The sequence below is a fragment of the Taurulus bubalis genome (assembly GCF_910589615.1).
Source record: "Taurulus bubalis genome assembly, chromosome: 3".
Taxonomy (NCBI): Eukaryota; Metazoa; Chordata; class Actinopteri; order Perciformes; family Cottidae; genus Taurulus; species Taurulus bubalis.
In genome coordinates, this window is record NC_136591.1 from 35,899,322 (window position 1) to 35,913,666 (window position 14,345).

At 43.8% G+C, this 14,345-nt stretch overlaps 1 protein-coding gene across 1 annotated transcript in view; it reads right to left on the minus strand.

Moving 5' to 3' along the window:
- Positions 1–2,410: 2,410 nt before the first annotated feature.
- pacs1 (phosphofurin acidic cluster sorting protein 1) overlaps positions 2,411–14,345 on the minus strand; it is a gene marked incomplete at both ends in the record, with an annotated part of 44,081 nt that continues 32,146 nt past the window's right edge. The window contains 18 exons of the mRNA XM_079216286.1: positions 2,411–2,529; positions 3,201–3,320; positions 3,441–3,679; positions 3,960–4,101; positions 4,199–4,241; positions 4,335–4,377; positions 4,482–4,584; positions 4,686–4,796; positions 5,010–5,164; positions 5,887–5,993; positions 6,125–6,229; positions 6,566–6,701; positions 6,929–7,050; positions 7,315–7,398; positions 8,520–8,613; positions 9,633–9,793; positions 10,876–10,935; positions 13,168–13,245. Coding sequence (XP_079072412.1) covers positions 2,411–2,529; positions 3,201–3,320; positions 3,441–3,679; positions 3,960–4,101; positions 4,199–4,241; positions 4,335–4,377; positions 4,482–4,584; positions 4,686–4,796; positions 5,010–5,164; positions 5,887–5,993; positions 6,125–6,229; positions 6,566–6,701; positions 6,929–7,050; positions 7,315–7,398; positions 8,520–8,613; positions 9,633–9,793; positions 10,876–10,935; positions 13,168–13,245 — 2,022 coding nt within the window. The remainder of the gene's footprint in view (positions 2,530–3,200; positions 3,321–3,440; positions 3,680–3,959; positions 4,102–4,198; positions 4,242–4,334; positions 4,378–4,481; positions 4,585–4,685; positions 4,797–5,009; positions 5,165–5,886; positions 5,994–6,124; positions 6,230–6,565; positions 6,702–6,928; positions 7,051–7,314; positions 7,399–8,519; positions 8,614–9,632; positions 9,794–10,875; positions 10,936–13,167; positions 13,246–14,345) is intronic.

Sequence of the window (14,345 nt, forward strand, 5' to 3'; positions counted from 1 at the left end):
TAGTCATTTATAAGTGCAGCTTTAAAAAACACATTGTTTTTATATAAAGTTTACTTTGAGTACTTATAAAAGCGCTATATAAAATTAAAGTACTCTTCTTATTATATACTAGCCAAATTAATAACCCAATTCATGCATAATAACAGCTCAATCCAAAACGTTAATGCATTCTTAGACTATTTATTAACATTAGTGAAGTCATTAGTGGCAAACCCTTTCCAAGTATTTTAAGTGGCACCAAGATGATTGTAAAGTTTCCTGGATAACACTGAATGATTATATTGTAGCGACACATCTACTACCCGTGCCTTAAAACTGCCCATGTAAACTAAATTTCAAATACATTCAAATATTTGGAAGTACTTCTCGTCGGTCAAAATCGAGCCGAGTGACAGACGAGCTGGAAACCCTCCAGTGTGAACCCGTCAGTGTAACAGGCGAACAATGAGTTGTAACACTGTAATTTCCACACAGGAAAGAGACAACAAAAACAGCAGTTAAATCAAAACACTGGCATTAACACTATTTCAAAATAAAACCTATGTTTCTAATACTTTACTGGAGAGCGCTACGATGTAGGCGACACAAGGCAGAGCGGTGCAGCCGGGTGAGCGTTCAGAACGGCTGGTAAAAACCACCGTTGCAGATCATTTCATTGGATTTGCACCCAAGAGGAATTTCAATAGTACTCGCTTCAATAAAACTGAATTTTATTATGTGATTTTGTTTGTTTTCAAAGTGTGGAAAAAAATCATCTGCATTCGCCTTGTGCCAGACTACAAAGTAAAACAGGACGACCACTTTGTGCAGCCGCAATCCGATCATCAATGATATTAATAATGACGAGTCATCAACACACAGTGCCAGTGCCAACACACACACACACACACACACACACACACACACACACACACACACACTTTGCATGCCCTCTGTCGCATGGTAGAAAAAGTATTCCTCCTATTTAGTGATTTTTTGTTTTCAAAGTTTCTGACCACATTACATTGATTTCACCGCAAACACACACGCACGCGCACACACACTGTTACTGTACACTCACTAGTCACCTCACGACACCCTAGAGAAAGCATGGAGCGGACCTGTGTCAAAATGACTGACATCAACCCAAACACGTCATTTTCCTGATAGAAATACTTAAAATATATTTTTTTTACCAGGTCTGCTGTTTTCAATGAAGAAGGGATTATTAGGGGGGGGAACTGGCAAACAACATTGTGCTTTATTGCAGGTGTTTAACTCCCATTTCTGTGGTGCAGATACTCATGGAAAAGCAAAGTCTATCCATCATATTCCCATCAACGCCACCAAGTTTTGGACTAAATATGCATTTTTTTGTTGAAGCGTCCGGTTGCATGTTTGCTCAATTATTACCAGCCAGACTCTGCAAACACCCAGATGTGTCTCCGTAAGGCATAGCTCATAAGAAGATACAGAAAACTGCACATTGCAGTAGCCCCTGCTCTGAAATCCTGGAACTCTTCACAGAAATGTACACTATGCATCACAAAACAGCGTTAAAGGGTGGTACTATTTTTCGTTAAAGGGCGGTACTATTTTTCACAAGAGCACAATTAGAAAGAACAGACGCTTCCCTTTTATATATTTTCTGAATAGAATCGTTTGGCATTAGACATCCAAATGACTGATTTTAAATGATATGGAAGCCCTTGAAACGAAAATGAAAATAACGGGCGTGTCATGAAGGGCGTCTGCTGATGTATGGAGCAGAAAAATGATCAACATGCAGGCTTTTTATTTGACTGCACATCGTAGAGCAGAGGAGACTTTTCTCTGTGCTTTCACTGGCTCATGCAAAACACTGAAGCCCGTCACTTTGCATTTGTATTTTTGAGTTACTTCGTCTGGCACATGAGTGGTGTATCTGTAAGATTGGGGGCGTACGCTCGTGGGTCGGGTCAAGGTCGGGACCTTGGGAGGGGTCAAAAGTTGAGGGTCGGACTTTGAGGGCTTGAAATCGGTGAGTTGTTGCATGCTATTGCATTCCATAGAACGGAAACGTAAATGGCAGTTGGCTAATAAACTTGTGCTGTGGGCCCCTTGTAAACACACACACACACACACACACACACACACACACACACACTGTACATTCACGTGTGCATGCACACTCGCGACACACATAAACACACACAAAAAGGGGCATTAAAGTGACTAGTAACAACGCTGCACCCCTCCTCCTCTTCCTCCTCTTCCTCCAAAGAGAAACAAGGCGAGTGTAGCCTGAATGAAACTAAAGAAAGAAAACAAAACATCCAGCCACTCGACGTCTTCTCCCAGATCTGCAGGTGCTATGAGGCGGGGTGTTAACGTGGGATCGGGCAGAGTCGAAGGTCAAGTCAGGGTCAGAGGAGTCGGCTGGCGCTCGCCCCTAAGAGGCCGGCTTGCTGTAGCCGAAGAGTCCGACAGGTAGGTATTTGACGTGAGTGGGCCACTGGGCGGCCAGCTGGAAGAACTTAACCTCGTTCCACTCCACGCCGTCGATGGACACTGGAAGGAAACAGAAACAACACGCTTAAATAACAGAATTATGAAATTAAACTAATACAAGAACAGAAACACAACAAGTAGTAACATATAAATAAATAAATAAATAAATATATATATATATATATATATATATATATATATATATATATATATATATATATATTTAAATATTCTATTTTATTTTATTGTGTATATTTAAATATATATATTTATTTATATTTTACTTTATTCTTATTTTATTTGTATATATCTTTCATCCCTGTTGCTTCTTTATATATATTTTATCTTGTGTGTTTATTTTTATCTTCAAGTTGTAAGGCGCTACTATGATGACTACAAATTTCCCCTTGGGGATTAATAAAGTATATATCTATCAATCTATCTATCTATCTATCTATCTATCTATCTATCTATCTATCTATCTATCTATCTATCTAGTGAACTAAACACACAGAGGATATTCAACCGTTGTTTCCTTATAATGCATTTAATACTTGACTTATTCCTCTACAGGGCTTGAATAAAGGCAACAAAGTAGTCCCTGAATATGAGATATGAGGTCACAGATATTTACAATCCCTGCTCGATTTCGTAGTGGTTGTAATGCAGTAATGGAGTAATGCAACGGACAGCGCGTGGAGGTACGGGACCGTCCCGATCCTTCAGCTTACCTTTCAGGATGGTCTGTTGCTGCTTGGCAGAGCAGATGAGTCGGCTGATGCCTTCAATGACCTGGCTCTTGGAGTCTACGTCCTTCTCCTTTGGCTTCTTTCCCAGGAAGATGGTGGGAACTGAAGAGAGGCAGGGAGAGAAATTGCTAAAAGCACAGCCGTTCACATCATTACGGACTTGGACCGAGAACATGAAATGACTAATTCCTCTAAAACGTCTCCCATCTGGAGGATTCTCACCTTTCTTGTTCTTCTCCTTGGTGACCACGGTCATGGCCATGGTGCTGACCTGGGCGTGTGGTTCGCTGCTGCCCTCTCCTGGCAGCCTGCTGACCTGCAGCGAGCGGAAGGCGCTCTTCAGCGTGTTCTTGCAGCCCGTGTCGCGCCGCTCGCCGTCCCGCCGCTTCTCGGCCAGCGAGGCCAGCCAGTAGTCCACCTGCAGGCCGATGGCGTCCACGCCGTGAGACATACTGGGACTCCTGTGGACAGGCAGTGGTTAGGAAACCACAGTTTACACAGTCTTGAATTCTCGGGAACTGGTTCCCAGTCGAGATAAACAGGTTGACAAAATTGGTGCCAGAAGCAAAATATGCAACTCTTTGATCAAAGAACAAACAAAGATAGACGGTATTGTCAACATTTTAGACAGGAATATCATCTGACGGCTGCTAGGTATTTCAAAAGTCACAATTGTATATGCAAAACACATAAAATAAGAGGCATAAAGAAGAAGAAGAGAGAGAAAAAGGCGAGTCTTACCCTTGAACTGCGAGGACGCTGCCCATGGAGGGGGAGGAGGGAGGCGTGGCTGCCTCTTTAATCATCCCCGTGGGGGAGCCGTGGGAGGGGGGAGACGTGGAGGGGACGGCCAAGCTCACGGCCACGCCCTCTTCTGCGTCTCCTTGAAAAACCACGAAGCAAAAAAGGAACGTTACCGCATCGGCGGCAGCAACAATGAGCTCGTGGCGTCCGTTGAAACCGTTTGCTCGAACACTCACCTGTTGGAGACGGACCCGACTCGATGAGACCGACCTTCACCACCTGGAAAACAAGCAAAAATATGCAAACCATCATTGATAATCTATCATTGTAGCCTTCCATTGGTAATCTACTGCAACAGGAGTAAAGTCATACCCCTATGAAAGGAATAAACTTCTGGTAGGAGTCTTCATCTCGCCTGGAACGGGAGAGAAAGAACAGAGATCAGAGTGAACACACACACACAGAGTCATTTGTGTGTGTGTGTGTGTGTGTGTGTGTGTGTGTGGCGTCTGTACTCACGTCCTGTGTTTGCAGGTGAGCATGGCCTCGGCGATGGGCAGCTGGTGTGTGACCGTGGCTTCGCTGATGTACTGCGAGATTCTTGCCGCGACGTCCAACTGATCTGGAGGAGACGGGATGGGGGAAAAGGTGTGTGTGTGTGTGAACTGATCCATCACATCGTTGAGGTTTGCGTGTGTTTATCCGTGTGCGGGCGGCGGGTACCTGTCTGCGGCGGCTCGGAGCGGCTGAACACGTCTCTCCACGCCCCGTCCAGGAAGGAGGAGCTGTAGCGGTTGTCGAGGGCGCCGAGGTGCTTGGCAACCGGGTGGGAGCCTGATGAAGAGGATGGAGGAGAAGCGAAAGAGAATGGAAAAAGAAGAAATCAATTAGTGAATGAACTGTAGCGCCACAGTGCACCTTTCAAGATGCTTCTAGGTTTGTCGCTCCCCAGGCGGTTTTCCCCCCACAAGATAATAAAAACCCTGCTGCAGTATGACTCGGCAAGAGTTTCTTGATCGCCAAGGTAACACAAGCAGCCCCTCTTACCCAGAGGCACAACCAGGAAGCGCATGTGGTTGAGCCAGTCGGACGTTTTGTTGGCGAGCTGCGTGACAAAGAACTGCAGGATGGCTCCGAGGTAACTCTGGCTGCCCACCGCCGCCACTTTCACCGCCCTGGGCATGGACGAGTTACAGTTACAGCTGCAGGCAGAGAGGGAGAGAGAGAGAGGGGGTGTTACCAGTGCTGTGCTGGATCCATCGCACCGTCACAGCCGCCAAATAAATAAATAAATAAATATATATATATATATATAAAATGAGTATTATACTAATTGTTGGAATTAGATTCCAGCGATGGCTGCTTAGGATCGTTTCCGACTCGAGTGATTTAAACATTTTCAATAACTCAAGAGCGTCCAAAAGTAAAATCAGTCAACGCGACATGACTTTATTTACGTTGAAGAAACTGATGATTTATATTTATTTAAGAAAAAAAAAAAAAAGAGTTTGAGAACCGGTTTGTATCTCAACCACCATTTTTTTCTATTTTCTTTATCCCTCAATTCCCTTTTAGATGCTTTGGCGAAGTCAACAAAATCTTGTGAGAGCGAGAGAGGCAAAGGAAAGGTGGGTGAAGGGATGGAGAGAGACTAAACAGGATGAGGAGGAGAAAAGGGGCGATATGAAAAGTATTGCTTTGGCAGAAAGTGAAGTGAAGTTACAGATAAGGGCAAAGACGAGGAGGAAGAGGAGGAGGAGATGTGGGGGGGCCGGAGAAGAAGAGGAGAGGGTCAAACAGAGGACAGAGAACAAAAACATAAGGCTTTAGAGAAGAAAAAACACAAATGAGTCATCCTGCAAACCAAAGGAGGCTATAACTCAGATAGTGTGTGTCTGTGTGTGTGAGAATCACAAAGACTCACAACTTCTGGATGCGGGTGAGCACAGCCGACAGCACCGCCTGGATTTCAGCCGACGAACACGTGCAGACCACCGGGTGTCTCTGGACCTGGAGCTGCTCGGCGACGTACTGCAACACGCGGAAAAGGTCAAGCGCGCACAATCAAAGAAACGCCCACCGGGTGTCGTAAGGGGAATGCTTCACACACACACACACATACACAGACACACACACACACACACACACACACACACACTCACCTGCCCCTGCCAGTCGCTGATGTTGACCAAGATGAGGCTCTCTGGCAGCGCAGAGTCAGACAACAGAATCTGGTTCAACTGGTCGTACACTGCCTTCCTCAGGAGCTACACACACACACACACACACACACACACACACACACAGACACACACAGACACACACAGACTTACTCTTCAGATGACTCATCAGCACATACATAATTAATTTCTGAGCTCCAGGCGACTCATAGATCATCAGGATGCATTTGTGTTCTTTACTTTGGGAAAAGACCAGAAGGGAGCGAGTCGAGGAGGACACAGAACAAAGGCAGCTGCTGCAGCTGTTGCTGTTGTTGCTTCTTTTAAAGTGTAAATCCCTATACTGCAACTTGATGATGTATGTCTGTAAGCAAGGTTAAAATGGTTCTGCAGCTTATGATAAGATCCAGGGCGCTAACTTACCGGCGTGTTGTGTCCCAGCTCCGGGGATCTCTCCGAGTCGGAGCTGTTGGTGCGCTCGCTCAGCGGTTTGGACAGCTGCCTCTCCTTCATGGGGGTGCTGATGCGCTTCTGTCTGGGGGTGTGGCCTCCGTCCAACCTGAGGGGGCGCGAGGGACGATTACAAAAAAACAAGCGCAAGCATGACGTGTCTCCTAAATATTAGACGCAGAGAAGAGACTACACAATAATGACATCTTCTGAGAAGCTGGATCCTAATTTGAAAAAAATACCACTGCTTTAAAAACGAAGAGGAAAAGAACAAAAAGGCAATAAAATACGATTAACCTGCTGATTTTATTCAATAACTAGATTATTTATTCATACCTCGGCGATGGCATGGCCTGGCTTTCACTTTTGCTGATCTTCATGGGTGTACGGGGTTTCTCTGCCACTGACACCGTGATGCAGGGGCCCACCTCAGCAAACAGCTCCTGATCGGTTAGCTCCTACACACACACACACACACAATTAGTGTCAGAAAAAAGGAGATACAAGCAACCCTAAAGCCACCTTCTTCAACACTTCATTCCATTTTTGTTTCCCCCGTTTCTTCTGTTCTCTCCGACTCTCAATCTGTCTCACTTACAGCCCAGATGGTAGCGAATCCCCCCTGGGAGTGACATTAACAAAGATCCCGGCACACCATTAATTCTCTCTCCCTCACACACACACACACACACACACACACACACTCTCTCTAAGACCCATACCAGTGTGTCGGTCTCAGACAGGGCCTCCTCCAGGTTGCGGCTGCGGGAGAGTTTCATCTTCTCTAGAGGAGGCTGCTCCCCCTGCTGGTGAGACGAGGGAGGGGCAGTCAGTCTACAGGCTTAATGAGAACTATAACAACAGAATCAATTATGCAGCAACAGGAAGAAATAAACATCCGAACATAATCCAACGTAACAGCTACAATGCCCCAAAGGATGTTTGTTTTCTCCGCTTCTTTATGCGGCGGTTCGGTTTTACACCACACTAATGAATTGGACAGCAAAACCTCTTTTAAGGAAGTGAGCAGGCAGCAGTCACAACACCAAAAGGCTGCTTTCAGTATTACGATGAAAGGAGGAACTGCAGCTGTTTGAATGCAGCCGAGACATCCAGTGAAATCCATTCAACACACTTTTTATTGAGCAGACGGCAGCCGTCAAAGAAACATTGGGTTTCTGCTCCGTTCAGGAAATGTTTCTGAAATCGTATATTTGCACGCTGCCTCCCCGCTGGCTGATTTCCATTGGCTTTGGAGCCGGGATGTTTACCGCTTCGTGATTGGCGTGTTGTTCTCAAGATTATGCCGCTTCAACTGTTAAAGTATTTTGTGTTACTGTGTGCTGTTTAGTGCCGCGTGTAAATGTGAAATGACGAATAACCGGGTTAGGACTTAATGAATAAAGCTCACTGTGTTTTTGTTGCGACAACACTCAGAATAAGTGTAAATTAACTCGAAACTGCCATGATGTCAAAAAGGTTTCACTTTAATATAATGTAAAAAGAACAAAAGCAAAAAGAGAAAGAAAGCAATATGGATGCAATCAACTGGAGGCTAAAAGTTCAGGGAGTTTAAAAGGTTAACTTCAGTGCTATTTGCCACGTTTGTGTGGTTTAGTGACTAATGCGGACAAACGTTTCAGAAATAGTCCATTATTGAGGGCGAACCCGGCAGACGAAAGCAGCTCAACAGGCTGTAATGTCATCACTTCGGAGGGCAACTCCTCAGATTGTTATCCAAAATGTCAGACAACATCATCATCTTAAAGATTGTCGAAGAGAAAAGCTTTGTGGTTTTCTCTGTCGGGTTCTTTCCGATACGTTGTCAGACATCTAATAAGAACAATCTGCGCTCGTCAGCGGCACAAAAACAGCGCCTCTAGTGGACGTTCATTGCCATTGCGGCGGCCGTGTCTCCGTTACTCACCGGGCTGAAAGTGTCTCGACCCAAACTGCCTTTGCTGTTCAGGCTGCCGATCTCCGTCTGGGAGCTGGACTGAGACATACCTTCAAAGAACGGCCTGAAACGCACGGAGAGAGAAACACAAGGAAACCAGTTGTGTCTTTTGTTTGGGGACTTTTTTTTCCAGAGAAGACATTTTGAAAAGCTCGATAATGACATTAAACCTCAATAGAACTGTGTCACATGTATTTATATTGCTCCTTTGCTTTTCAGGCTTCATAGCACCGCATTACACCGACACCATCAAATAGCGCTATTCTGAGCGCGTTATTATATTTTCAGGCAGAATTGAGTTCAAAAGAAAAGGACTAAAAATAAGCTTGACGAGCCATTTAAAAATGCTGCATCTGCTGCTCTCCGCTTGTGTTACTGACAGCCTAAGAATGAGCCTTTCTGGAAGGTCATAGCAAAGAGTATTTATATTGTTGACTCATTCAGATGCTCAGACTTAAATAAATATAAAAGATCACAGGAACCCCAGCTGTGAATTTAAATCACTTTCTTAAACTTCTGCTTTAAATAAAATCGGGAATTCAATTTGTTTTTTATCCAAAATGTTTTTTTCATTTTGAGGCTTTGGTTTACATTTATGTTTGTCTACACTTCATACATAATTTGCATTTTTGCACTCCCCTATTGTTTGGTTATTGTTTGTTTATTTACACCTCTCACACTTCATATACACATACATACTTTGCATTTTTGCACTTCTATTGTTTAAGTTTAATGTAATTCCTAAATTAATACTGTTTTTTTTTGCTGTACGTACATATCTTTCATCCCAGCTATTTTCATTTGTATTAGTATTGTATATATCTTTCATCCCTGTCGTTTTTATATTTTATTTTTCGTCTGTAAATTATTGCTACTTCGACACCAAATTTCCCCTTGGGGATGAATAAAGTATATATTCATTCATTTGCATGGATTCAAAGTTGACTGACCCCCATTCTGGTTCATGTAAAGCGCAAATAAGCTTCAATACGTGACTTCAGCTAATAGTTTCCACCAACAGAGGGCGCTCTGACTCGTCAATGCGACTGCACTGCAGGTGTGCGATGGGGAGGCGTGCACTACCTCAGCTTGGGTTTGGGCGTGCTGAGGATGCTGTCGTTCTCCTCCATCTCCGGTCCGCTGTCGCTGGGGTTGTACATCTCCAGACTGTCGTAGAGCTCGTCCAGGTCCTCCTCCACCTCCTGGATCTGCTCCCTCGACACGTGCTCCAGGCCGAACCCGACCTGGACCAGAGGCGCAGGGCACACGGGTGACCGAGAGACACGTGAACAGCAATAATAATAAAAAAAAAATAAAAAAAGCAGTTCCCGCAGATAGGCGCTGTCAAACGCGTCAATGTTAACCTGCTCCCCTGAGCCGGGATAACCTGAGATGTGTTCGTACTAAAACACAGCCAGGTGTTCCTCCTGACATCAAAAATGTACCCGCAAGGCTCTGCAAGTCTGAGATTTATCAGGCGGAAAAAAAAGTGAAAGAAGGGAGATGTTTACATGCTACAGTGAGCAGTTCATTCAACATCTGCTCAACCAGGATTCTCATATTCAGTGTACACGTTAAACCGGATACTGCAGACCAGTTAGCCCCTAAAACTGGGATTAAAACTGGGATTAAAACGGGCTTCTTCATGCACGTGAACACAGATGGATACAGGTGCAGTTTGCCGTTGCAGACTGTTGCACTATTCCTATTTTTATTTCCCCTCCTGATACGGACGCACAAATTCTAAAAATCCAGTACCAATGCTCTTTTTTATCCATTATACTGGGTTTCATTTAAAACATATTTATCTCAAAGGGATTCATCGTGAAGGCACAAATTTGTAAATATACATGCAGACACTTTCACACAAAAGCGTTAAATTATGGCGAGTGAGGATTAGTCCGTTTGTGAATATACGACAGCATGAAACCAGATAATAGAAATAAAACAGATGCTTCAGAAGATAGGGGCAGGACAGAGGAAACGCATACTGGAGAAATAAAACAAAACGTTATTTTACAAATTACAAGGAAATGAATCATAATAAGAAACCAACAAGTGATGACAAAAGACACACACACACACACACACACACACAGAGGTGTAAGCAGCACCAGGAAGCACATTAAACACACTTCTGTTCTATTTTAAATCCTCAATGTTTAATGTTTCAGCTGAATCTGGGTTGTTCTGCCACATCTCTCCCTCCCACACACACACTCCGTGCCTTCAAAAGACAACATTTAAATACATGTTGACTTCACCTCCAAAGCAACACACACACTCCTGGCGCATGAAGTATGGAGGAGTGATAAAAAAAAAGTACCTCATCGGTGACTTTGAACCTCTTCAGCAAGGCCACGAACTTCTGCTTGATGTTGGGTTGCTATGGAGACAGAAAGAGGACAACGTGAGGCGACGTTTAGTTAATGGATCCGCCACCAGGACGTGTTCCTGCAGGTCGCCTCGAGCACAAGTGTTATCGATGCAGATGTTTCCTTCCCCGCATTATTTCACTGGAATATGCGAGAGCGTGCTTGTTTATCGAGATGTTTGCCCGAATGGCTTCAAAGGGCTGTTTATGTGTTGAACAAAGAGATGTTACTGGAAAGGAGAGAAAAAAAAAAAAGGCACAGCGCTGCATGGACGGGTTATTAAAAGTGACTCGGCAGCTCTGGGTTTTCTTTGAAGTCTGAAAAAGACTGGAAGTTGTGACTGTATTGTTCTATAAAAAGGCAGAGAATCTTCAGCTGCATGAACTATTTTCTGACCCTTTTTAACTCGGCAATAACATATTTTTTATTTATTTTGGGTCACTGGGGGTCACGGGAAACAAGCTGTGAGCACAACATTGGCCTTGACCTCGTCAGCTGATAGGACGACCTCGTTGCTTATTTACACATCAAGCAGTTACGTGTCCACCTGTCCAAGATTCACTCCTTTAGCTCCGTTTTTGTCTTTGCAAATGATTTGTTAAGATATTTGATTAGTTAAAAAAAAGGGAATACATTTGTGCCTGGTTATTTGATCCATAAACATTTTAAAAACCAACTTATTTTCAGGCCTCTGCTCGACTAAAAAAGGTATATCTCTGCAACCACTATTTGAATAATGTTGGTGTTATAATAAAAGAGTATAATGTGAGACTTTGTTCAGATGTGTAAATATCAGTCTATATGTTACTGGTTATGAGTAAATGAAGTTTGTATAGCAATGTATTTTTAACAGGTTAAAGGATTTGTCAGAAAATTGACTGTCTGGTGATGTATGATAATTTAAAACTATGAATATGACTTCACACCCGTACTGACATGCCTCATGGTGCTTCCATGTCCTCCACCTCTGTCCACATTACTGCCATCACAGCATTCTGATAGGATGACCGACACGCTTGAAAATGTAAACAAACAAAGTTATTTTTACTCATTTTCCTGCCGGCGACGACATTCTTGTGAATCATGATTGTTGGCGACAGAATGAGACGTGAATTTGACTTGATTACATTATACACTGAGACATTTATCCCTGAAAATATTTGAATATGAGTCTTTTTTTTTTTTACCCGTTTAATTTGGAGACATTGGAGTAAAAATGTGTTTATCATTAGATTTATTTCAAGAGACTCAGGTTTTTCCTCTCTACTATCTTCTAGCTGGAGGCAGCCCAGCGGTATTTGGATGCGTGGGTGCACACAAGTTCACATCGAGGTGTTTTTTGCTTGGAGCAAAGCTTCCATCAGCAGCGCGAGTGGAAGTGTGAGAGGCGTTAGAGAGCGGCTGTGGGTTGAAGGTCATGTCCTAATCTGCTGCTGGAAAGTGGAGAGGGCCGGCTTCATGCTGAAAAACTGGAGATGTAAATGTTTCTCCATTTGTGTGTGTGTTTGTGTGTGTGTGTGTATATATAAACTGCAGTACAGGGCAGTGGGTCTGTTGTAATGGCTTTTGAGAGCGTGCTTATGTTCAACATGTGTGTGTTCTTTAACTCAAGCAGCGCTGAAATTATGGTTATTTTGTGCCTGTGGACACCACACACACACACACACACACACACACACACACACACACACACACAGCTTTCCTTCGGTCAAATTGCAGGTCCATTATATTGTTCACGGTTGCTAACAATCTTGTGTGTTAATCTGTGTTCCTGCTGAGAGAGAGTGTGTGTGTGTGTGTGTGTGTGTGTGTGTGTGTGTGTGTGTGTGTGTGTGTGTGTGTGTGTGTGTGTGAGAGAGAGAGAGAGTCAAGGCACCACAGGAAGTGGTTAATGCTATTGAGGGAGCTTGTGGAAACTTGCTTCAATGTTTTTCTCCTGGAAAATTGGCCTGAACTACATGCAGCGAGAACATTGATTTAAAAAAAGAAAAGAATGACAGATGACGAAGGGAGGGAGGGAGAGATGGAGGAGCAGATAAGGAGGAGAGTTTGAATGAGGTTAGGCAAGAGGCAGATGAGGGCGAGGGCTGCGGAGTCCCATCACATCAAATATGTTTTGAAATGAAGCGAGTTTGCCGCAAATTGCTTTGCAGGCAAAACAAGTATGAGAGATAGAAAATCAGAGGGAGGGAGGGAGGGAAGGAGGAAGGAGGAGGGAGGGGTGAACGAGGTGATGGTCTTACTCTGGTGATGGCGGCATTGGAAGGGAGCTTGCGCCTGGGTTTCTTCTTCCTCACCTCGTCTTCTTCGTCAAATAGATACTGAGAGAGAGGGATAAGGAAAAAGGAGGCGAGAGGCAGAGGGAGGGAGAGAAGAAGGGGGCAGGCCGAGGAAGGAGGAGAGGAGAGGGAATGAGGAGAGGTGAACTCGGGGTTATTACAACTCGGGGTTTTTAAAAAAGGAGAAGGCCGTCGACAAATCCCATTAAAAGACCAAAAGCAGAAATGAAGTGATCCGACTAACAAGCCCAGTCTGTGAGCCTCCATTGTCGCTCTCTGTAATCCGTCCCACAACAAGTTCACTGTCCGGGGGCTGCCGATAAGCACGAGTGCAAATGTAGCATATTAATCCCCAGCTTAAAATAGTCCCAAACAAATGCACCATTTACTCTCGTTGGAGTTAGGTTTGATAGAGTCTTCGGTGTCCAGGAGTTTTTAAAAACCAACAGGTGGGGAAGTCAGAAGGTTTGGAGATAAGAACCGAGGTATTCTTAGTTTCCACGATAAGAAAAACACCGGCCGTATTCTTTTACACTTTAGCCATTGTTTCCATCGGCTGTGATAACATTGTACTGCTGAGGTTCATGGTGACATGCAACAAAGTCAAACCGGGTACGACTCGTGGGCGAGTGTGTTTAAACTGGTTTTCTTGACTAACGTAGGCGTGTGTTTAAATCCTGTCCTATCAACTTGTTTTTTTTAGCGTGGTCTCCCATCTCATGAATCGACTTGGTGGGAAAAAAAGAAGAAGATCCTAATTATGAAAGCAGCTGTGACCAATTTGGTCTTTTCCCCCCATTATTCTGTCTCGTCTCACTGCTCCGGTCCGGAATGAGGAAAACGCAGATTTACATTTTTTTTGGACCAGCTGCATGTAATAAAGCAGACAGCTGGATGTACATTGCAAAAAAAATAAAAAATGTCTATCACATGATGGGGGATTTTTATACTTCATGAAGCTTAAATAACTTAAAAAGCTCCATTTTAAAAGGCATTAGCATAATAATATTTAAACCAAAAACGACTGTTGAGGACAAACCCTAGTTACGTTATACACTTTAAATACACACACTGTATATACTTTGCATTTTATTCATTATTTAATTTCTTAAATTGAATATGTTCTGCTCTGCTATTTTATT